Source organism: Mizuhopecten yessoensis, unplaced genomic scaffold (genome assembly GCF_002113885.1).
Source record: "Mizuhopecten yessoensis strain PY_sf001 unplaced genomic scaffold, ASM211388v2 scaffold1875, whole genome shotgun sequence".
Lineage (NCBI taxonomy): Eukaryota > Metazoa > Mollusca > Bivalvia > Pectinida > Pectinidae > Mizuhopecten > Mizuhopecten yessoensis.
Genome location: NW_018404265.1, coordinates 10,893 through 34,042, shown reverse-complemented (window position 1 = coordinate 34,042; position 23,150 = coordinate 10,893). Strand labels below are relative to the sequence as shown.

The 23,150-nt window shown below is 39.0% G+C and overlaps 2 protein-coding genes across 3 annotated transcripts in view; one reads left to right on the top strand and one right to left on the bottom strand.

Moving 5' to 3' along the window:
* The window catches only part of LOC110441626, a 24,896-nt gene extending 14,933 nt beyond the window's left edge, over positions 1–9,963 (top strand). For both annotated transcript variants that reach the window (XM_021484821.1, XM_021484831.1), the window contains exons 5-6: positions 5,368–5,623; positions 6,962–9,963. In XM_021484821.1, coding sequence (XP_021340496.1) covers positions 5,368–5,623; positions 6,962–8,278 — 1,573 coding nt within the window. In that variant the 3' untranslated portion in view covers positions 8,279–9,963. The remainder of the gene's footprint in view (positions 1–5,367; positions 5,624–6,961) is intronic.
* An 8,613-nt stretch (positions 9,964–18,576) lies between these two features.
* The window catches only part of LOC110441588 (isocitrate dehydrogenase [NAD] subunit beta, mitochondrial-like), a 12,014-nt gene continuing 7,440 nt past the window's right edge, over positions 18,577–23,150 (bottom strand). Inside the window, exons 2-4 of the mRNA XM_021484783.1 lie at positions 20,675–20,821; positions 20,213–20,368; positions 18,577–18,920 (exon numbers count right to left, since the gene is read on the bottom strand). Of these exons, the coding sequence (XP_021340458.1) occupies positions 18,843–18,920; positions 20,213–20,368; positions 20,675–20,821 (381 nt within the window). The 3' untranslated portion in view covers positions 18,577–18,842. The remainder of the gene's footprint in view (positions 18,921–20,212; positions 20,369–20,674; positions 20,822–23,150) is intronic.

Below are 23,150 nucleotides of genomic sequence, written 5' to 3'. Positions count from 1 at the left end.
GACTCTAGCTTTAGTACTCGACTCTAGCTTTAGTACTCGCCTCTAGCTTTAGTACTCGACTCTAGCTTTAGTACTCGACTCTAGCTTTAGTAGCTTTAGTACTCGACTCTAGCTTTAGTACTTAGCTTTAGTACTCGACTCTAGCTTTAGTACTTGACTCTAGCTTTAGTACTTGGTCAATATCTGACCTAAAAGAATATCACTGAGGTCAAAAAGAATATCAACAAATATGTCCTGTAACATGTTCCACTCCTAAAGGTGCAAATGTTGTGTAGCCCTATGCTAGCTGCATTACTAAGATGTAACTGACCTAAACACAACAACTTAACCAGCCTTATATATGTTTGTACAGACATTGATAACACCATATGTCTGACTATTAAGAACTCTGAATTACACAACTGTCTATAAAGGTCTGAAATACCTGTCTTTAAAGTTCACCTCCTCTGAATAACAAGCACCTTTCTATAAAGACGACCTCTGGGTAACAAACACCTTTCTATAAAGACGACCTCTGGGTAACAAACACCTTTCTATAAAGACGACCTCTGGGTAACAAACACCTTTCTATAAAGACGACCTCTGGGTAACAAACACCTTTCTATAAAGACGACCTCTGGGTAACAAACACCTTTCTATAAAGACGACCTCTGGGTAACAAACACCTTTCTATAAAGACGACCTCTGGGTAACAAACACCTTTCTATAAAGACGACCTCTGGGTAACAAACACCTTTCTATAAAGACGACCTCTGGGTAACAAACACCTTTCTATAAAGACGACCTCTGGGTAACAAACACCTTTCTATAAAGACGACCTCTGGGTAACAAACACCTTTCTATAAAGACGACCTCTGGGTAACAAACACCTTTCTATAAAGACGACCTCTGGGTAACAAACACCTTTCTATAAAGACGACCTCTGGGTAACAAACACCTTTCTATAAAGACGACCTCTGGGTAACAAACACCTTTCTATAAAGACGACCTCTGGGTAACAAACACCTTTCTATAAAGACGACCTCTGGGTAACAAACACCTTTCTATAAAGACGACCTCTGGGTAACAAACACCTTTCTATAAAGACGACCTCTGGGTAACAAACACCTTTCTATAAAGACGACCTCTGGGTAACAAACACCTTTCTATAAAGACGACCTCTGGGTAACAAACACCTTTCTATAAAGACGACCTCTGGGTAACAAACACCTTTCTATAAAGACGACCTCTGGGTAACAAACACCTTTCTATAAAGACGACCTCTGGGTAACAAACACCTTTCTATAAAGACGACCTCTGGGTAACAAACACCTTTCTATAAAGACGACCTCTGGGTAACAAACACCTTTCTATAAAGACGACCTCTGGGTAACAAACACCTTTCTATAAAGACGACCTCTGGGTAACAAACACCTTTCTATAAAGACGACCTCTGGGTAACAAACACCTTTCTATAAAGACGACCTCTGGGTAACAAACACCTTTCTATAAAGACGACCTCTGGGTAACAAACACCTTTCTATAAAGACGACCTCTGGGTAACAAACACCTTTCTATAAAGACGACCTCTGGGTAACAAACACCTTTCTATAAAGACGACCTCTGGGTAACAAACACCTTTCTATAAAGACGACCTCTGGGTAACAAACACCTTTCTATAAAGACGACCTCTGGGTAACAAACACCTTTCTATAAAGACGACCTCTGGGTAACAAACACCTTTCTATAAAGACGACCTCTGGGTAACAAACACCTTTCTATAAAGACGACCTCTGGGTAACAAACACCTTTCTATAAAGACGACCTCTGGGTAACAAACACCTTTCTATAAAGACGACCTCTGGGTAACAAACACCTTTCTATAAAGACGACCTCTGGGTAACAAACACCTTTCTATAAAGACGACCTCTGGGTAACAAACACCTTTCTATAAAGACGACCTCTGGGTAACAAACACCTTTCTATAAAGACGACCTCTGGGTAACAAACACCTTTCTATAAAGACGACCTCTGGGTAACAAACACCTTTCTATAAAGACGACCTCTGGGTAACAAACACCTTTCTATAAAGACGACCTCTGGGTAACAAACACCTTTCTATAAAGACGACCTCTGGGTAACAAACACCTTTCTATAAAGACGACCTCTGGGTAACAAACACCTTTCTATAAAGACGACCTCTGGGTAACAAACACCTTTCTATAAAGACGACCTCTGGGTAACAAACACCTTTCTATAAAGACGACCTCTGGGTAACAAACACCTTTCTATAAAGACGACCTCTGGGTAACAAACACCTTTCTATAAAGACGACCTCTGGGTAACAAACACCTTTCTATAAAGACGACCTCTGGGTAACAAACACCTTTCTATAAAGACGACCTCTGGGTAACAAACACCTTTCTATAAAGACGACCTCTGGGTAACAAACACCTTTCTATAAAGACGACCTCTGGGTAACAAACACCTTTCTATAAAGACGACCTCTGGGTAACAAACACCTTTCTATAAAGACGACCTCTGGGTAACAAACACCTTTCTATAAAGACGACCTCTGGGTAACAAACACCTTTCTATAAAGACGACCTCTGGGTAACAAACACCTTTCTATAAAGACGACCTCTGGGTAACAAACACCTTTCTATAAAGACGACCTCTGGGTAACAAACACCTTTCTATAAAGACGACCTCTGGGTAACAAACACCTTTCTATAAAGACGACCTCTGGGTAACAAACACCTTTCTATAAAGACGACCTCTGGGTAACAAACACCTTTCTATAAAGACGACCTCTGGGTAACAAACACCTTTCTATAAAGACGACCTCTGGGTAACAAACACCTTTCTATAAAGACGACCTCTGGGTAACAAACACCTTTCTATAAAGACGACCTCTGGGTAACAAACACCTTTCTATAAAGACGACCTCTGGGTAACAAACACCTTTCTATAAAGACGACCTCTGGGTAACAAACACCTTTCTATAAAGACGACCTCTGGGTAACAAACACCTTTCTATAAAGACGACCTCTGGGTAACAAACACCTTTCTATAAAGACGACCTCTGGGTAACAAACACCTTTCTATAAAGACGACCTCTGGGTAACAAACACCTTTCTATAAAGACGACCTCTGGGTAACAAACACCTTTCTATAAAGACGACCTCTGGGTAACAAACACCTTTCTATAAAGACGACCTCTGGGTAACAAACACCTTTCTATAAAGACGACCTCTGGGTAACAAACACCTTTCTATAAAGACGACCTCTGGGTAACAAACACCTTTCTATAAAGACGACCTCTGGGTAACAAACACCTTTCTATAAAGACGACCTCTGGGTAACAAACACCTTTCTATAAAGACGACCTCTGGGTAACAAACACCTTTCTATAAAGACGACCTCTGGGTAACAAACACCTTTCTATAAAGACGACCTCTGGGTAACAAACACCTTTCTATAAAGACGACCTCTGGGTAACAAACACCTTTCTATAAAGACGACCTCTGGGTAACAAACACCTTTCTATAAAGACGACCTCTGGGTAACAAACACCTTTCTATAAAGACGACCTCTGGGTAACAAACACCTTTCTATAAAGACGACCTCTGGGTAACAAACACCTTTCTATAAAGACGACCTCTGGGTAACAAACACCTTTCTATAAAGACGACCTCTGGGTAACAAACACCTTTCTATAAAGACGACCTCTGGGTAACAAACACCTTTCTATAAAGACGACCTCTGGGTAACAAACACCTTTCTATAAAGACGACCTCTGGGTAACAAACACCTTTCTATAAAGACGACCTCTGGGTAACAAACACCTTTCTATAAAGACGACCTCTGGGTAACAAACACCTTTCTATAAAGACGACCTCTGGGTAACAAACACCTTTCTATAAAGACGACCTCTGGGTAACAAACACCTTTCTATAAAGACGACCTCTGGGTAACAAACACCTTTCTATAAAGACGACCTCTGGGTAACAAACACCTTTCTATAAAGACGACCTCTGGGTAACAAACACCTTTCTATAAAGACGACCTCTGGGTAACAAACACCTTTCTATAAAGACGACCTCTGGGTAACAAACACCTTTCTATAAAGACGACCTCTGGGTAACAAACACCTTTCTATAAAGACGACCTCTGGGTAACAAACACCTTTCTATAAAGACGACCTCTGGGTAACAAACACCTTTCTATAAAGACGACCTCTGGGTAACAAACACCTTTCTATAAAGACGACCTCTGGGTAACAAACACCTTTCTATAAAGACGACCTCTGGGTAACAAACACCTTTCTATAAAGACGACCTCTGGGTAACAAACACCTTTCTATAAAGACGACCTCTGGGTAACAAACACCTTTCTATAAAGACGACCTCTGGGTAACAAACACCTTTCTATAAAGACGACCTCTGGGTAACAAACACCTTTCTATAAAGACGACCTCTGGGTAACAAACACCTTTCTATAAAGACGACCTCTGGGTAACAAACACCTTTCTATAAAGACGACCCCTGGGTAACAAACACCTTTCTATAAAGACGACCTCTGGGTAACAAACACCTTTCTATAAAGACGACCTCTGGGTAACAAACACCTTTCTATAAAGACGACCTCTGGGTAACAAACACCTTTCTATAAAGACGACCTCTGGGTAACAAACACCTTTCTATAAAGACGACCTCTGGGTAACAAACACCTTTCTATAAAGACGACCTCTGGGTAACAAACACCTTTCTATAAAGACGACCTCTGGGTAACAAACACCTTTCTATAAAGACGACCTCTGGGTAACAAACACCTTTCTATAAAGACCACCCCTGGGTAACAAACACCTTTCTATAAAGATGACATCTGGGTAACAAACACCTTTCTATAAAGACCACCTCTGGGTAACAAACACTTTTCTATAAAGACCACCCCTGGGTAACAAACACTTTTCTATAAAGACGACCTCTGGGTAACAAACACCTTTCTATAAAGATGACCTCTGGGTAACAAACACTTTTCTATAAAGACCACCTCTGGGTAACAAACACCTTTCTATAAAGATGACCTCTGGGTAACAAACACTTTTCTATAAAGACCACCCCTGGGTAACAAACACTTTTCTATAAAGATGACCTCTGGGTAACAAACACCTTTCTATAAAGATGACCTCTGGGTAACAAACACTTTTCTATAAAGACCACCTCTGGGTAACAAACACCTTTCTATAAAGATGACCTCTGGGTAACAAACACCTTTCTATATAGACCACCCCTGGGTAACAAACACTTTTCTATAATGACCACCTCTGGGTAACAAACACCTTGTATACATGAAAGCATGCTGACATTTGGTATTGTGTGACAGGTATGGACACCTTGGTAGAAAGATCAACCAGATGAAGCAGGGTGGTGAGCTATCACTGATCCCGTCTGAGCTGATTCCCCCGCCTCCAAGCTCCTCCCCAGCCTTTGGGGCCAGTGCCAGTGGCCAGGATCTGTCTGGTGCTGGGAGTATGAGCATGGACTATGATACTTACATAAAGGACCGTCGACCTGACACTTCATCAGGGCCACCTAGTGAGGGAACATTGACATCTCTGGCAAAACCCACAACGTCAGAGGTATGGAAAGAATTATTTCACTATGCAATGATATATGATATGGATGATATGATGGGAAATGTGACATTTAAGCATTGAACTGTAGCGCGCATTATGATTTGTTTGCTTGCAAAGCTGTGTCATTCAAATAGATCATAAATACCATACAAAAACAGTTCAATACTTATATTTACGTTTTCTCTGCCTCTTATGTTTTTTTTAACTTGTCATTTATATTTAAAATTTAAAATGCCCTCCTTATCGACAGTCCACAAAATTTCGTTCAATAGTTTGAACAGCGTGTTTGTCGCGTGCTGATTGGCAAACAAAGTAGTACGTTGAAATTTTAACAAACACTTCAATGTTATTTCACAATTCAATATAAATACAATTGCGTATGATATGGCTATATGGTGATTTAAGTTTATCAATAGAACTGAAAGTTAGATTTTAAATTCTTTCTCAGGGAGTTATTTTTGGCAGTTAATTCAAATTTTTCTCTTTGTTCATTTTGTGAAGAATCCAGACGTGAATTTATTTGTTGATTGTATGGGAATCTGACTACAATCTGTAGATTCTATAACAGCCTCGTTATTTGATATGTCATCAGAAACAGTGGCTGCGAGACGCGTGAAACTGATAGCGTTTGAAGTGAGTGATCTTGCGACGGAGCACAGGGGTTCATTACAAATGTCTGAAATGTTTATGTTTGCTGTGACTCATATCAGTAGGTCTGTAACATATGTGTCAGTAGGTCTATACAATATGTTCAGACATTTGTAACGAACCCCTGTTGGTCAGTGCAGTGTAACAGACGATATTTTTGATAAATTTCATGAGTGTTAAAATTGTTTCCATTGCCGGCATTGGTGATTTCAACCGATGTGTATTTTGTACGATATTGCAGACCCTGGTCTTGTTTTAGTTGTAATAAAAGTATTTTTTATTTTATTTTTTATTTTGCACATAAATTTACAATGACATTGTCAAATCTCATGTTTATTTACATTGGATATTGTAGTTCCGGTCAGTGTTGTATAAGTATGCTAAGATTTATGTTTCGTGCTGCATGGTAATTAAAGTCCCATCAACGACACAGCTTTCAAAGAGGCTTTATAGTGACAATGCCATGCAAATGTAAATATATATATACATACAAAGTGTTCAATAGTTTTTTTAGAAAGAATATGAATTTGAAGTCATCTTCAGAAAAAACACTACTTACAATGTTGGGAACCTGTAAGTCAATGGGAATGACCTTGTTCGTTCCAGGGAAGAGTAAACGCTAACCAAACGTTAGTTTTAATATGTTGTTTTGTAGACTAGATTACTGAGCTGTATGGTGTTTGTGTGTTACAGAGTGTAGACGAGCCCCACCCAACACCACTGGAGGGTCACACACCAGTCCAGGATGATGACATTGGCACACCAAAAAAACGGAAAAACCTTCTGATCAATCTTGCAAAGCTGCAGACGGGAACCTTCTCAAGTCTGTATGATGAAGCGATTGCCATAGAGACAATCTTGCCTGAAAATTCAGGAGAGAAAATTGTGACCACAACAGAAAAGAAATCACGGCGTAAGAAAAGAAAGGAACAGCAAAAGAAAGTGGTAAAAAGTGTGAAGCAGTTCTTTGGTCCTATTATGGAGTCATCTGCAGCTCCAGAGGAATCTCCCAGGGAGGAGGAGGATGACACCCAGATCACAGAGTACCGCCTCAGGGGGATTAAACCAGACGTCATGTACATCGATGCTACAACGGAAATGATTCTGTCAAAGCAGGAAGCAGGTCGTCTAGTGAGAGATGCAGAGGATGAAATTCATATGAGAGCAAGGGATCTGCCCAAACCAAAAGTCACCCCTCGCAAGTCTGTAAACACCAACCAACGAATGTTTGCCCGTGTGCATGGTACCATGGGCATCTCCAGTCTGCTGGCTGTTCACCAGGCCTACAGGGACCGGGAGAAAGCTGAACAGACTGCAGCCAAAATGGAACACATCCTTACAATGCGTGATGACCGTGACAGGGCAAAGGAGAGAATACGCCTTCATAATGATGAGAAACGTAACATGGCTCTTCGAAAGCGTGATGCTGAGCGAAGCCAAATGCTGGAAACTCTTGAGAGGAAGGAGATGAAAAGATTAAGTTATTTGGAGAAACGTACTGATTTGAAGGCAAAGTCATCAGATTATAATCGATCTTACAAAACAGACTTTGCATTTATCACAGAATTCAGCAATCAGCATACGTCTGTGTCAAATGCTCTGATGCGACACGACAAGCAGGCACGTACTGAGGACAACATTACCCTGAAGACCGACATAGTTCAGTCTCACAACACTGCCAAGACCGAGCAGCAGGAAGTCGTTAAAAAGTACATGGAGCACCGGCAGCTGATGAGGCAGACCGAGGCGTCCATGTCCCGAGCCACACTCGACACACGTATGCTCCAGGAAGCCAATGACCGGCTGTTTGAGGCAAAATCTCGTGTTGCCCAGCAGAAAGCTCGTCGGGAGACAGTACAGACATTCTATCCCCTCCCACAACATGTTACTCCTGCCCCTGGATCCTCAATTACTGAGCTCCCTCCCGTCAGTCCGGGAGCAACACGATTTGAGGCCAACGTAATGATGACTCAGGGTCGCGTGGGCAAGCACCCAACTTTACTAACATGAATACAGCTCCATCTCCTTAACAGTTCACTGGTGGTTCTCATGGACTGGACTGGTAGGCCAGTCTACAACCAGGGTATTCATCTCAAAGTCTGAAGTAAAATTGGAAGAACTTTTCAAATCTTAAGGATCTACTTTAGATTCTTACATCACTTTGACATGATCAGGTTGTTATGGAATATAAATTATAATATATATATATACACTTGTATAAATATTTTAGTTGTGAGTCAAAATTACACAATAGATCCAAAGAAATTTGTTACATTATTTATGAAAAAACTAGCAGATGCCATAGAATAAAGCCATTCACTTTAACCGTATTGTAGAGGTTAGGACATACAACTATGCAGGTTCTGACCTATACAGGTTCCGACTCATAGAGGTTCTAACTTATGGTTTCTGACTTATAGAGGTTTTGAATTATAAAGGTTCTGACCCTATAATTATGGAACAAAGTGTGACTGATGTAGGTTAAAATTAATTTATTAAGTATGATACATAAATAACAAGATCAGATTTATGTCTTTTTGAAGGAATTATCTTATACTTATCAAGCTAAAGAAGTTCCGTTACATAACAAAGTTATGTCCCCTGAAGTTAATTACTATAAACATGATTTTATACTTTGTTTTTTGTTAAATGACGTTAGTCTGTCCCATATTAGCATTATCAAAATACTGATGCTACCAGTCCCTGGTCTGTTTTAAACTCTGAAGTTTGAATTTATGGTTGACTCTATCTAGTCTGTGATATGATGATATTAATCTTTCTATACCACTACATTAGTACAGTGGTTCATGTGTACTGTTCTCGAGTGAAGACGTGTATCATTAAACTTTATTCATTCGTAACATTGGATACCATAATTATAACAGCATGAATTGAGACACCTTCCTCCTGTCAAGTCAGTAAAATCTGTCTCGAGACACCATCCCTTCTGTCAAATCAGTAAAATCTGTCTCGAGACACCATCCTGTCTGTCAAATCAGTAAAATCTGTCTCGAGACACCATCCCATCTGTCAATCAGTAAAATCTGTCTCAAGACACCATCCTCCTGTCAAATCAGTAAAATCTGTCTCGAGACACCATCCCTTCTGTCAAATCAGTAAAATCTGTCTCGAGACACCATTTTTTTGTGTCAGCACTCTTGTATAAAGACACAGTGATATCCATTTAATCTGCATTTTAAGTAAAACTTGGCTGATGTGAAAATTAATGGGTGTCTCGGGACATGTGATAGAATGTTCCATAGGGACAGGTTGTCCTAGGTGACCGGTTGTCCTTGTTGACCAATTGTTGTTGTTGACAGGTTGTCCTAGGTGACCGGTTGTTGTTGTTGACATGTTGTTCGTGATGACAGGTTGTGCACTGTAATCCTAAAACCAATCTGTGATATTTTATTTCTTAACTTATTCTAGCAAAAAGTAACTGATGACAATTTTAAACATGATATTTTTACATTGACTATAACTTATAGATTATAACTTGTTTAAATGATCTTGTTTTTGTATATAGCTTTTTACAATACATTCCCACTGAAATTAATGTCTGCATTGTTTTTATTTTAGACTCAATCAACTTTACCATTAAATAAGTTCTACTTAAATATACAGGATACCTGTGTTATCACTGTTGGTCAAGTTGATGTAACAATCTCCTGTATGAATAAACTATTTTCTTAATATGTATATTGTCCTGTGATTCTTAATGTCAAATTTAGAATATTGAGAGTGAAGTTAGATCAATACAGGAGTATTGAGGGTCGGTTTAACACAAGACAGTTTTGTCAAGTCATTCTGTTACATTCTCTTCACCCCTGGATTATATCATGACAAAATCAAAGGCATGCAGTGAATTATTTGATTGGTTTCGGGCTAAGACAAACTGACGAATTGCTAGGCTGACGATTAAAGACGAGCAATAGAGAAGCAATAGAGAAGCAACATCTGACTTCAACGCTGATCATTTTACCGGTAGGCTGCCAAGCGTTTCTATTCATGTACAACAAAAGATCAAACTTGTCTCCTTGTATCATACACATTGTGGCACAAACAGAGCCTTCGATTTTGTCATGACATATTCCAGGGGTGCAGAGAATGTAAGAGAGAGTACCCCCAGGATGGGGTCAAGTTTACGTAATACAGGGTGATGTGATGGTCAAATAACCATGATAATAAAGGATTAATGCAAGGGTCAATCTCCTGTTACGAGGGGTCATGAACAACCTCTGCAAGACAAAAATGTGTAGAATGAGTTAGAATAGAACAAAAATAATTCCAGTAAAATTCAATATTTTATTCAAGACAAAATCCAATGTACAAAAAAAAATGGGAGACAATGTACAAGGTATGCATTTTTCTAAAATAAAATAAAAAAGAGTTTCTCCCTAAAGTTTAACACTGATGCCTTACAATTTCCTTTTTCTCTACCATTAGGTATAATGGATGATACTGAAAACATAGCATAAGGTAATGGGAGGCACACAAAACATATGTCTGAATCATGGAATGAAACAACAGTGCACACCTCATCCACGATTGCCTTCAGGAAAAGGATACTGACCAATGACTAGGCGATACCTGTCTTTTAAGATTAAGAAGGAGTGACACTAGACTTAAAAGTCAGTAACTTTTACCCTTACGCTGCCATGCGGCTCTTTTGATCACATCAAAGGATCACCCTAGTCTACTGGTATCATCCACAAGGTCTCTCATATAGAACCTTCAATTTTACTATGAAATATTCCAGGGGTGCAGAGAATGTAAAAGAGCATAACCCTGGACATTTGAGGACGTGCATACCTGTGTGTCTACCATACCTTATAACTCAGTTCTTATGTAGGTAACAATCAATCAAACTTTATACAAAACCAGAATTCCATGATCACACACAAATGTTGAGTATTTTTAAAAGATACTGACTTTGTTTTCTAATCAGCCATTTACATTCACTTAATGTAATGCATCATGGCCACAATATGGCGAAACTTCGGAAATTTTGTGTTAAAAAAACATTAGAAAATAACTGTAGCCTTAAAAATAAATAAACAAGAGATCCCAGAGGGATCTTGGCGCCCACCTTTGTACCATCTTCATTAGATCTTTGTCAGTTCGATCTTTTCTCTTCTTTCCTCTAATTTGTTTGATCGAGTCATGTTAACAGTAAATGCACCTTGAGGTAACTTTTGATCTAAACTTAATACTGATGTGTATGAAAGCCAATCTTCAAAGTGAGTTTGTCATTTCACATATTTACTAGTACAGTACTTAATGTGAAAGAAATCGATCATTGCAATATGAGAAATATGTGTTTAGTTCTACTTTTAATCCATTTTGTTTTTATGATCAGTCTCAAAATATAACATGCACAACGAGGGATCAAGGGGAACCTACATTTAAAATTTGAGAAAGATCCCACCTGTACTTCCCGAGAAATAGCGATAACAGACTTTCAATATCAAAATCCAAGATGGCTGCCTGTCGGGCATGTTGTTTATCCGATCAGTCTCTATAATTGCCCTGCACAGCTAGGACCAAGGGGAACATACATACTTCTTGAGAAATACCGATAACAAGAATTGTTTAAGGACGGACCACAGACGCAGGGTGATTTGAATAACCTACCATCAGATGATGGTGGGCTTAAAAGAGGCCTATAGGCCTAAACGGTCATCTGACTACAAAGATTGAGCAGGGAGCTTGGTAACTTTTCAACTTTCAATGAAATATTCTAAGAATTTGTTTTCCATGATGGTAGCTTTGGTCAGCTGTGGGTAACTATTTGTCAGTAAAGCTATCAGAAAGCATTTAAACCTAAATCTGAATAGATTTCTCCTTTTAAGGCTCCGTCCCGCTGTCAATGGTGGTTAAACCTGCCTCATTTATATAAGAAATGATTGTTTCTAAATGATGTTTCATACTGAAATTGTTGTAATCTACTTTTGGCATTAACGAGTAGTGTTTAAAAGCAGGAATCTAGGTAATTTCCTTTCTTGGGGCACCATCCTCTCTATCCCCCAGGGGTCAAACCAGCCTCATTTATTCAAGAAACGATTGTCCTCCTTCCCACTTAATGATATTTCAGACCATATTTGGTTGCAATATCCATTTAGGCATTAAGGAGGAATAGCATTTTGAAGCAAATTCCGAGGCCCTGAAACACCCCCACCAATTTTTAGCCCAATGGCACCAGTGGAACTGGAGAAGAAGTTTAAATAGTGTTTTTCAAGTGGTGGCCATCTTGGATTTCAGACCAACCTGAAAAAATAACAACAATTAGTCAGGACCATCTCAGGATCATTTCAGGCAAATTTCAGCTCAATCCCACTAGTGGAACTTGAGAAGAAGTTTAAAATAGGTGTTATTTAGGAAAACCATGATTGCACAATCATGTTACAAAATAGCCACCATGGCTGCCATGTTGAAGCTTTGACGGGGCTGAAAAATAACAACACTTTGTCGGCTTCCTTTTCCTAACATCTCCAACAATTTGTAGCTCAATGGCACCAGTGGAACTAGAGAAGAATTTTAAAATGTTTTTTTCAAACCCCCAAGCGGCCCTTTGCGCCGCCGGGGTTTGATCTGTAAACACTTTGTCCACTTCCAGTGCTTCCCCATGCGTGAAAGCTTTCTGGGGAAATTGAGGCCGCATACTGTCTACAAAAATATGTTGGTAAACCCTAATGCAGTGAAGATAAACGAAACATTATATCTTCACAAGTAAAATCTTCACTCTGTAAGTATTGTCCAATCTGAACGGTATATTATATTTCTGCGTAGATTTTCAGTTTCAAGTTTAGATGAAGTGACGGCAGTATAAGTGGTTGAGCTGTTTACCTTTGCAGCATACATTGTTGTTTTTACATAACTACACAATTAATAACATTTTTGTCTGGAAATCTTACCAGATATACTAGCAAACGGCAAAATTGCAGTGAAAACCCATTCAAAGTGGCGCTTTGTATTGTTGTCAAGCATGACCTCATTATAATTTGGCGTCAAAAACTACGTTATACATTCCCGCGCTTTTCTGATGTAGCAATATTTGCGCAGCGAAACGTGAAAGAAATGTAAGAAATAGAAAATTTCATGGTTTTCCCGTTCAATACGCTATATTTATTTCACTTGTAATATGAAATAGGCGAGACCCCAACAGCTGGCACACATACACATGAAATTACTGTTTTCTACATAACTTGACAGTTACATTTTGTCAGTAGAGTGAACATCCAGTCCTGTCATTATTCAATGGGTGTACTATTATGTTTTCTTCGTACGGGGGGTGGGGGTGGGGGGTGGGGTGTGTGTGTGTGTGTGTGTGTGTGTGTGTGTGTGTGTGTGTGTGTGTGTTAAACCAGGATACCTTATCCCCCTATACCCCTGTCTGCTGAGGACTTTTATTTCAAAATATATGTCCCCATATTGGGACAGGGGCATTAATAATTTCGGTCCCTTTTTGTTAAAGTCGTTCTGAACAATATGTCATATGCTAATATGGTCGAGTGGTCAAAGTTAACACAACGGCCTTCCATGCGGCCGGGGTTCGATCCCAGAAGTTGTCGTATGCATGGATATGCAGAGCAAGTGTTTTTCTCCTGCCTATACAACTCCAACAACCCAGGTGGAGTATAAATTGGTCTGGGGAGAATGTTGCGGTATTTGTGCTGTAGCATTCAAGCGAGGTGGCACTATAAATGATACCGTATGAAGCACGGTCCCGCTACAAACACACCACATTACGTATACATTTCCAGCACACACGCAGTCATACACACATGGGGAGATATTAGCCAGGTGGCATTTGGCTAGTAGTTAGCGCCTGAAAAGGTAACAACCAAAAAACCAGCGTTGTCAAAATATGTCTTCGTTGCAGTCTCGAGAATTAATAACTATTATTTAAAGGGACGGGGGGAGGGGGGCTACGATTGACCCTTTATCCTAGAAAATGGTTGATATTTTATCCAAAATAGTCAAATAGGGACATTGTCAAAAGAATTATGCAAAAATTGCTGCAATTTTGACAAAAGGTGTAAATGATAGTTTATGTAAATCGTCTTATGTCCCCGGCTTCTCTATCTCACTTAGAAGATGACATTATTACCAAATCATTGACATTTGGCCCAAAACGTGCGGTTACAACTAGATATTGAGTGTGAACTGAATATTCTGAACAACACAATTAATGCCATTTACAATTTATATGATTATAATTAAATAGATTAAAGTATGCAGGATCCGTTCCCTCGTGGTTGGTGGACTGTCAGTAAGTCATTTTCATAAAATGGTTTGGTGTCCAGCAGCTTTGCTGCATTTTCTTGTTAAGATGGCGTCCATCTTGGATTTTGGATCGACCCGAAAAATAACAACACATGGTCAGGACCATCTCAGGATCATTTCAGGCAAGTTTCAGCTCAATCCCACAGGTGGAACTTGAGCAGAAGTTTAAAATGTTGAAAGTTTATGGACGACGACGATGAAGCACGAAGACTATAGGTCATCCTGACCATTTGGGTCAGATGACCTAAAAACAACAAATTTAAGTCAGTATAAACTAGTGGCATTGTGTTCTGCGTGTCTGAAGTCTAAACTTCTAAGTTACAGTTTTGTATCTTGTATAGGATTCATATTACATTTTTTCTCTCTCGAAAGATGAAACATATATGGCAAATTTATATAGCAAAGGAAACAACATCAACAAATTTAATCAGTTGCATGTAAACACTAGTTGTTGTGTAAAAACTGGTATCAAGTTCATTGCACAAAGGGTGAGGAGATGTGTTCACTGGTGAAATAGTCACTGACATGATCGTGGTAAACAATATCTTACTTCTATACTACCTTCTCAAAAAGTACTGTGATACACACTATCTAATGTACACCAAGATATGTGTTCACTGGTGAAATAGTCACTGACATGATCGTGGTAAACAATAACTTAATTCTATACTACCTTCTACACATAGTACTGTGATACACACTATCTAATGTACACCAAGATATGTGTTCACTCCATTTTATACATATATTGCTACATAATGCAGGCATATCCTTCATCACAGACTGTAGGGAAATCCAGAAAGCTACAAGGGTCCCATCCTTATTATCCAGGGGTTACGCTCACTTACGCTAGAGCGTACATTAGCGCAATCCCTGGATAACGAGGATGTAAGGGATCAAAATACTGACTCTCCCAGTTCAGACATAAACAAATTCCACATATTAAGAGGATTGTAATAATCTAAATAAGCACCATGTTACAGAGAAAATATTGCAGAAATGATACTACTGTGGTGAAACAATGATTAACAAAGAGATTCTCATTCTCACCTGAATTCTGCTAACTTGATAACTGATATCTCCAAAAGAATGTGCTATTTCCACTCAACTTTTTAAAAGAAATGCTGCCAAACACTGGTCCTTATACAAAGGTATAGTGATAGACCCCGGTCCTTATACAAAGGTATAGTGATATACACTGGTCCTTATATAAAGGTATATTGATATACACTGGTCCTTATATAAAGGTATAGTGATATACACCGGTCCTCATACAAAGGTATAGTGATAGACACCTGTCCATATATAAAGGTATAGTGATAGACACCGGTCCTTATACAAAGGTATAGTGATATACACCAGTCCTAATACAAAGGTATAGTGACAGACACCTGTCCTTATATAAAGGTATAGTGATAGACACCTGTCCTTATATAAAGGTATAGTGATATACACCAGTCCTAATACAAAGGTAAAGTGATAGACACCGGTCCTTATACAAAGGTATAGTGATATACACCGGTCCTTATATAAAGCTGTAGTGATATATCTGGTCCTTATATAAAGGTGTAGTGATAGACACCGGTCCTTATATAAAGGTATAGTGATAGACACCGGTCCTTATACAAATGTAAAGTGATATACACCGGTCCTTATATAAAGCTGTTGTGAAATATCTGGTCCTTATATAAAGGTATATGATATACACTGGTCCTTATATAAAGGTATAGTGATATATCTGGTCCTTATATAAAGGAATAGTGATATACACCGGTCCTTATATAAAGCTGTTGTGAAATATCTGATCCTTATACAAAGGTTTATGATATACACCAGTCCTTATACAAAGGTATATTGATATATCTGGTCCTTATATAAAGGTATAGTGATATACACCTGTCCTTATATAAAGGTATAGTGATATATCTGGTCCTGATATAAAGGAATAGTGATATACACCTGTCCTTATATAAAGGTATAGTGATATACACCTGTCCTGATATAAAGGTATAGTGATATATCTGGACCTTATATAAAGGAATAGTGATATACACCGGTCCTTATATAAAGCTGATGTGAAATATCTGATCCTTATACAAAGGTTTATGATAGACACCAGTCCTTATACAAAGGTATATTGATATATCTGGTCCTTATATAAAGGTATAGTGATATACACCTGTCCTTATACAAATGTAAAGTGATATACACCAGTCCTTATACAAAGGTAAAGTGATATATCTGATCCTTATACAAAGGTATAGTGATATACACCTGTCCTTATACAAATGTAAAGTGATATACACCAGTCCTTATACAAAGATATAGTGATAGACAACGGTCCTTATATAAAGGAATAGGGATATACACCAGTCCTTATACAAAGGTAAAGTGATATATCTGATCCTTATACAAAGGTATAGTGATATACACCTGTCCTTATACAAATGTAAAGTGATATACACCAGTCCTTATACAAAGATATAGTGATAGACAACGGTCCTTATATAAAGGAATAGGGATATACACCAGTCCTTATACAAAGGTAAAGTGATATATCTGATCCTTATACAAAGGTATATTGATATACACCGGTCCTTATACAAAAGTATAGTGATAAACACCGGTCCTTAACAAGGTATAGTGATAGACACCGGTCCTTAAACAAAGGTATAGTGATATACACCGGTCCTTATATAAAGGTATAGTTATATACACCGGTCTTTATACAAAGGTATAGTGATATATCTGGTCCTTATATAAAGGTATAGTGATATACATCGGTCCTTATATAAAGGTATAGTGATATATCTGGTCTTTAAACAAAGGAATAGTGATATACACCGGTCCTTATACAAAGGTATATTGATATACACCGGTCCTTATATAAAGCTGTAGTGATATACAACGGTCCTTATATAAAGGTAAAGTGATATACACTGGTCCTTATATAAAGGTAAATTGATATACACTGGTCCTTATTTAAAGGGAAGTTGATATACACTGGTCCTTATATAAATGTAAAGTGATATACACTGGTCCTTATATAAATGTAAAGTGATATACACTGGTCCTTATTTAAAGGTAAATTGATATACACTGGTCCTTATATAAAGGTATAGTAATATACAACGGTCCTTATATAACTGGTCCTTATACAAAGGTATAGTGATAGACACCGGTCCTTATATAAAGGTATATTGATATACACTGGTCCTTATATAAAGGTAAAGTGATATACACTGGTCCTTATTTAAAGGTAAATTGATATACACTGGTCCTTATATAAAGGTATGACCAGAGTATTCTGGCCTTTAAACTATACAGTTTGTCCATTCCTTCTTCATATAAACATTATTATAATTTTTGGCAAAAGTGTTCTCCATACTTCTTAAGCATATACAACAAAGGAGAGGTTACAACAATGCCGTTCATTTCTTTTCCTTATAAACCAAGGGAGAGGTTACAACAATGTCGTTCATTTCTTTTCCTTATAAACAAAGGAGAGGTTACAACAATGTCGTTTATTACTCTTTAGTATGAGCAATAGCAGAGGGAATCATCCATTCCCCTAAAGTGTGATGACAAAGGAGTGGCTGGAACAACATTGCCTTTTTCTCCTTGGTATAAGTGACAAATGAATAGTGGCAACAATTTCAGATCAGGTACACGTTTGGCCAACACAAAAAAGTAGCACTTACAAAATAAAGACGGTTACAAAGATAGGTGACTTCTAATAAAAACTTAGTAATAAATAACATGATACACCATCGAAACAGTAATACACCTTCAGAAGTCTTCATCCCTGATGATAAAACAATACAATGCTGGACTGTTAAGGTTTTCTATAAACATAGTACAGTATAGAAAATGTTGTTATTTACCAAGACATGTTACAAATATGTTATCACAATTGCTGGAAATCACATGGTCAACAGTGAATTTAAAAACAGATTAATAGAAATATCATATAAGCACTATAATCTACATAAAATGCTAATCTGAACAGACAAACAACAACAGAACAATTGTTATTTTATTCTGTGCTACTAAGAAAAGACTTACAACATTACAATAATTTATTTTTTTGGATCAGTTTGAAACCAGCCATTTCTCTCCTAACAACCCAGAGGATCACAAATTTACCAACAATTGTATCCACATCTTTGGAGGTAGTAAGCAATGTCCTTGACCTACATTGAAGATGATAACCAATGTCCTTGACCTACATTGAAGATGATAATCATCGTCTTTGAATTAATTAACCTAGAACTGGTAGTCAATGGCGCTACATCTGGAGATGGTCGATGACAGCATGTGTAAAGTCACTGGTAGATGAGTAGCCGCCCATATCCTTTGTTCTTGTCTGAAAAGAAAAATGAAAACTGTATGTATACACCAATTATAAATATAGCACCAGACACACATTTCTAACTCTTCCAGGATTAACTGTATCAAAACATGGAGTACTCTACAAAGATTAGTTAGTGGCTATGTGGTCAATGTTACTAGGGACAGTAACCCATGACTTCTAAGCCTTCACTTCAACAGTCATTTCTCCTCTCTTATCTGAAATTTTCTCAAAGGCAGATGATTCCAGCTTATTCAACTAGAGTAAAATGAAAATAGTGAATTCAGTATTCTTAATTTTGGGAGATTATTTCATAATTATGATTTATCTATCTCAAAATGTATTCCTCTAATAATTGTGTACTTCATCTGCTTTGATAAACCTGGAGATAACAACTCTGATGACCCTGAAGATCATGACCTCTATGAACTTTAATGACCACGGAGATAACCACCCCAATGACCCTGAAGATCGTGCCCTTTATGATCTTTAATTAACCTGAGGATAACAACCCTGGTGACCCTGAAGATCCTGACCTCTGTGACCTGTAATGACCCTGAAGATAACCACCCTGATGACCCTGACCTCTATGACCTTTAATGACCCTGGAGATAACAACCATGGTGACCCTGAAGATCCTGACCTCTGTGACCTTTAATGACCCTGGAGATAACCATCCTGATGACCATGACCTCTATGACCTTTAATGACCCTGGAGATAACAACCATGGTGACCCTGAAGATCATGACCTCTGTGACCTTTAATGACCCTGGAGATAACCACCCTTATGACCCAGAAGATCGTGACCTTTATGATCTTTAATGAACCTGGGGATAACAACCCTGGTGAACCTGAAGATAATGACTTCTATGACCTTTAATGACCCTGGAGATAACCACCCTGATGACCCCTGAAGATCCTGACCTCTATGACCTTTAATGACCCTGGAGATAACCATCCTGATGACCCAGAAGATTGTGACCTTTATGATCTTTAATGAACCTGGGGATAACTATCCTGGTGAACCTGAAGATAATGACCTCTATGACCTTTGATGACCCTGGAGAGAATGCCCTCTCACAACCTTTGGTAACTTACAATGCCTACATTGAGGCTTGGAGATAATGACCTCTATGACCTTTGATGACCCTAGAGAAAATGCCCTCTCACAACCTTTGGTAACTTACAATGCCTACATTGAGGCTTGGAGATAATGACCATTATGATATGTAATGATCTCGGAGAAAAGTTCTGTGACCTTATATGACCTTGGATATAGCAACCACTTTGACCTTGGATGACCTACCTTGCCAGCTTTGATGACCCTGGTGATGGCATCCTCTATGACCTTGGCATGGTACTCAAGGTGCATGTGCTTCAACATGTTACAGCCACTCAGCAGTACAGCTGTAGGGTTGGCGATGTCCCTACCCACAGCCTCAGCGTAGGAATGACGAGCTCCCTGTAAATACACACGGCTTCTCTGATTGGTTTGTGATGTACACATTTATTAATTTGATTGGCATTTGAGACACACATCAATTAATCTGATTTTTAATTAGAAATGCATCTATTTCATTTTTTCTTAGAGATAATTTGTTGCAGTAATTGTAATTGGTTTGATCATCAAAGGCCCTAATCTCCCATGTCAATTCAACATGTATGGGTGAGTGACTCCAGAATATTTATCCTGTGATTTTAGACTTATCACCACAAGTCATATGCATGCAGATACATTGAACTTCAGTGAGCAGAAATCCAATTTTACCTGTTCAAAAATGGCCACATCATTACTGTAGCTCTCTCCTGGGACAATACCAGCTCCTCCTACTAGTCCTGCAGCTAAGTTGTCAACGATGTTGCCATAGAGATTGGGCATCACCATGACATCAAACTGATGGGGATTGGACACCAGCTGTCAACACAATGTTAAGTACATTTCAGTTTTTGTAATTTTCCATAGATTGGTATGACTTGTGAATAAACAATTAACCACAATAGTTAGTACATCAACAACACGTTTAGCATCAACAACAACACTTTCAGTTTATAAAAAGCATTTTAGTACATAAAATTAAAATAACTTTTCACCCTCATATTCAATTTATATGAAAATTTGTTTGATTTTTGTAAGCATTGTGAAAATCAATTCCATACGAAATTCAAATTAATTGGGATAGACTGAAGATATAATATCACCTAACACTTGACATTAGGCCCTGTAACATGTACACCCTAGATGAAGTCACTACCTATCTGACAGGATAACAGATCCTCTAACATGTATACACTAGATGAAGTGACTATATGTCTGACCTGACATCAGGCCCTGTAACCTGTACATTAGGTGTAGTGACTATATGTCTGACCTGACAATAGGCCCTGTAACCTGTACATTAGATGTAGTGACTATATGTCTGACCTGACATCAGGCTCTGTAACCTGTACACACTAGATGTGAGCAGGCTCTGTAACCTGTATACACTCGATGTGAGCAGGCCCTGTAACCTGTACACACTAGATGTAAGCAGGTCCTGTAACCTGTACACACTAGATGTGAGCAGTCTGAGTAACCTGTACACACTAGATGTAAACAGGCCATGTAACCTGTACACACTAGATGTAAGCAGGCCCTGTAACCTGTACACACTAGATGTAAACAGGCCCTGTAAACTGTACACACTAGATGTGAGCAGGCTCTGCAAACTGTACACACTAGATGTAAGCAGGCCCTGTAACCTGTACACACTAGATGTAAACAGGCCCTGTAACCTGTACACACTAGATGTAAACAGGTCCTGTAACCTGTACACACTAGATGTGAGCAGGCTCTGCAAACTGTACACACTAGATGTAAGCAGGCCCTGTAACCTGTACACACTAGATGTAAGCAGGTCCTGTAACCTGTACACACTAGATGTGAGCAGTCTCTGTAACCTGTACACACTGGATGTGAGCAGTCTGAGTAACCTGTACACACTAGATGTAAACAGGCCATGTAACCTGTACACACTAGATGTAAGCAGGCCCTGTAACCTGTACACACTAGATGTAAGCAGGTCCTGTAACCTGTACACACTAGATGTGAGCAGGCCCTGTAACTTGTACATACTAGATGTAAGCAGGCCCTGTAACCTGTACACCCTAGATGTGAGCAGGCTCTGTAACCTGTACACACTAGATTTGGGCAGGCTCTGTAACCTGTACACGCTAGATGTGAGCAGGCTCTGTAATCTGTACACACTAGATGTAAATAGGCTCTGTAACCTGTACACACTAGATGTGAGCAGTTTCTGTAACCTGTACACACTAGATGTAAGCAGGCTCTGTAACCTGTACACACTAGATGTGAGTAGGCTCTGTAACCTGTACACACTAGATGTAACCAGGCCCTGTAATCTGTACACACTAGATGTGAGCAGGCCCTGTAACCTGTACACGCTAGATGTAAACAGGTCCTGTAACCTGTACACACTAGATGTGAGCAGGCCCTGTAACCTGTACACGCTAGATGTAAACAGGTCCTGTAACCTGTACACACTAGATGTGAGCAGTCTCTGTAACCTATACACACTAGATGTGAGCAGGCCCTGTAACCTGTACATACTAGATGTAAGCAGGCCCTGTAACCTGTACACCCTAGATGTGAGCAGGCTCTGTAACCTGTACACACTGGATGTAAACAGGCCCTGTAACCTGTACACACTAGATGTAAACAGGCCCTGTAAACTGTACACACTAGATGTGAGCAGGCTCTGCAAACTGTACACACTAGATGTAAGCAGGCCCTGTAACCTGTACACCCTAGATGTGAGCAGGCTCTGTAACCTGTACACACTGGATGTAAACAGGCCCTGTAACCTGTACACACTAGATGTAAACAGGTCCTGTAACCTGTACACACTAGATGTGAGCAGTCTGAGTAACCTGTACACACTAGATGTAAGCAGGTCCTGTAACCTGTACACACTAGATGTGAGCAGGCTCTGCAAACTGTACACACTAGATGTGAGCAGGCCCTGTAACCTGTACATACTAGATGTAAGCAGGCTCTGTAACCTGTACACACTAGATGTGAGTAGGCTCTGTAACCTGTACACACTAGATGTAACCAGGCCCTGTAATCTGTACACACTAGATGTGAGCAGGCCCTGTAACTTGTACATACTAGATGTAAGCAGGCCCTGTAACCTGTACACACTAGATGTGAGCAGTCTGAGTAACCTGTACACACTAGATGTGAT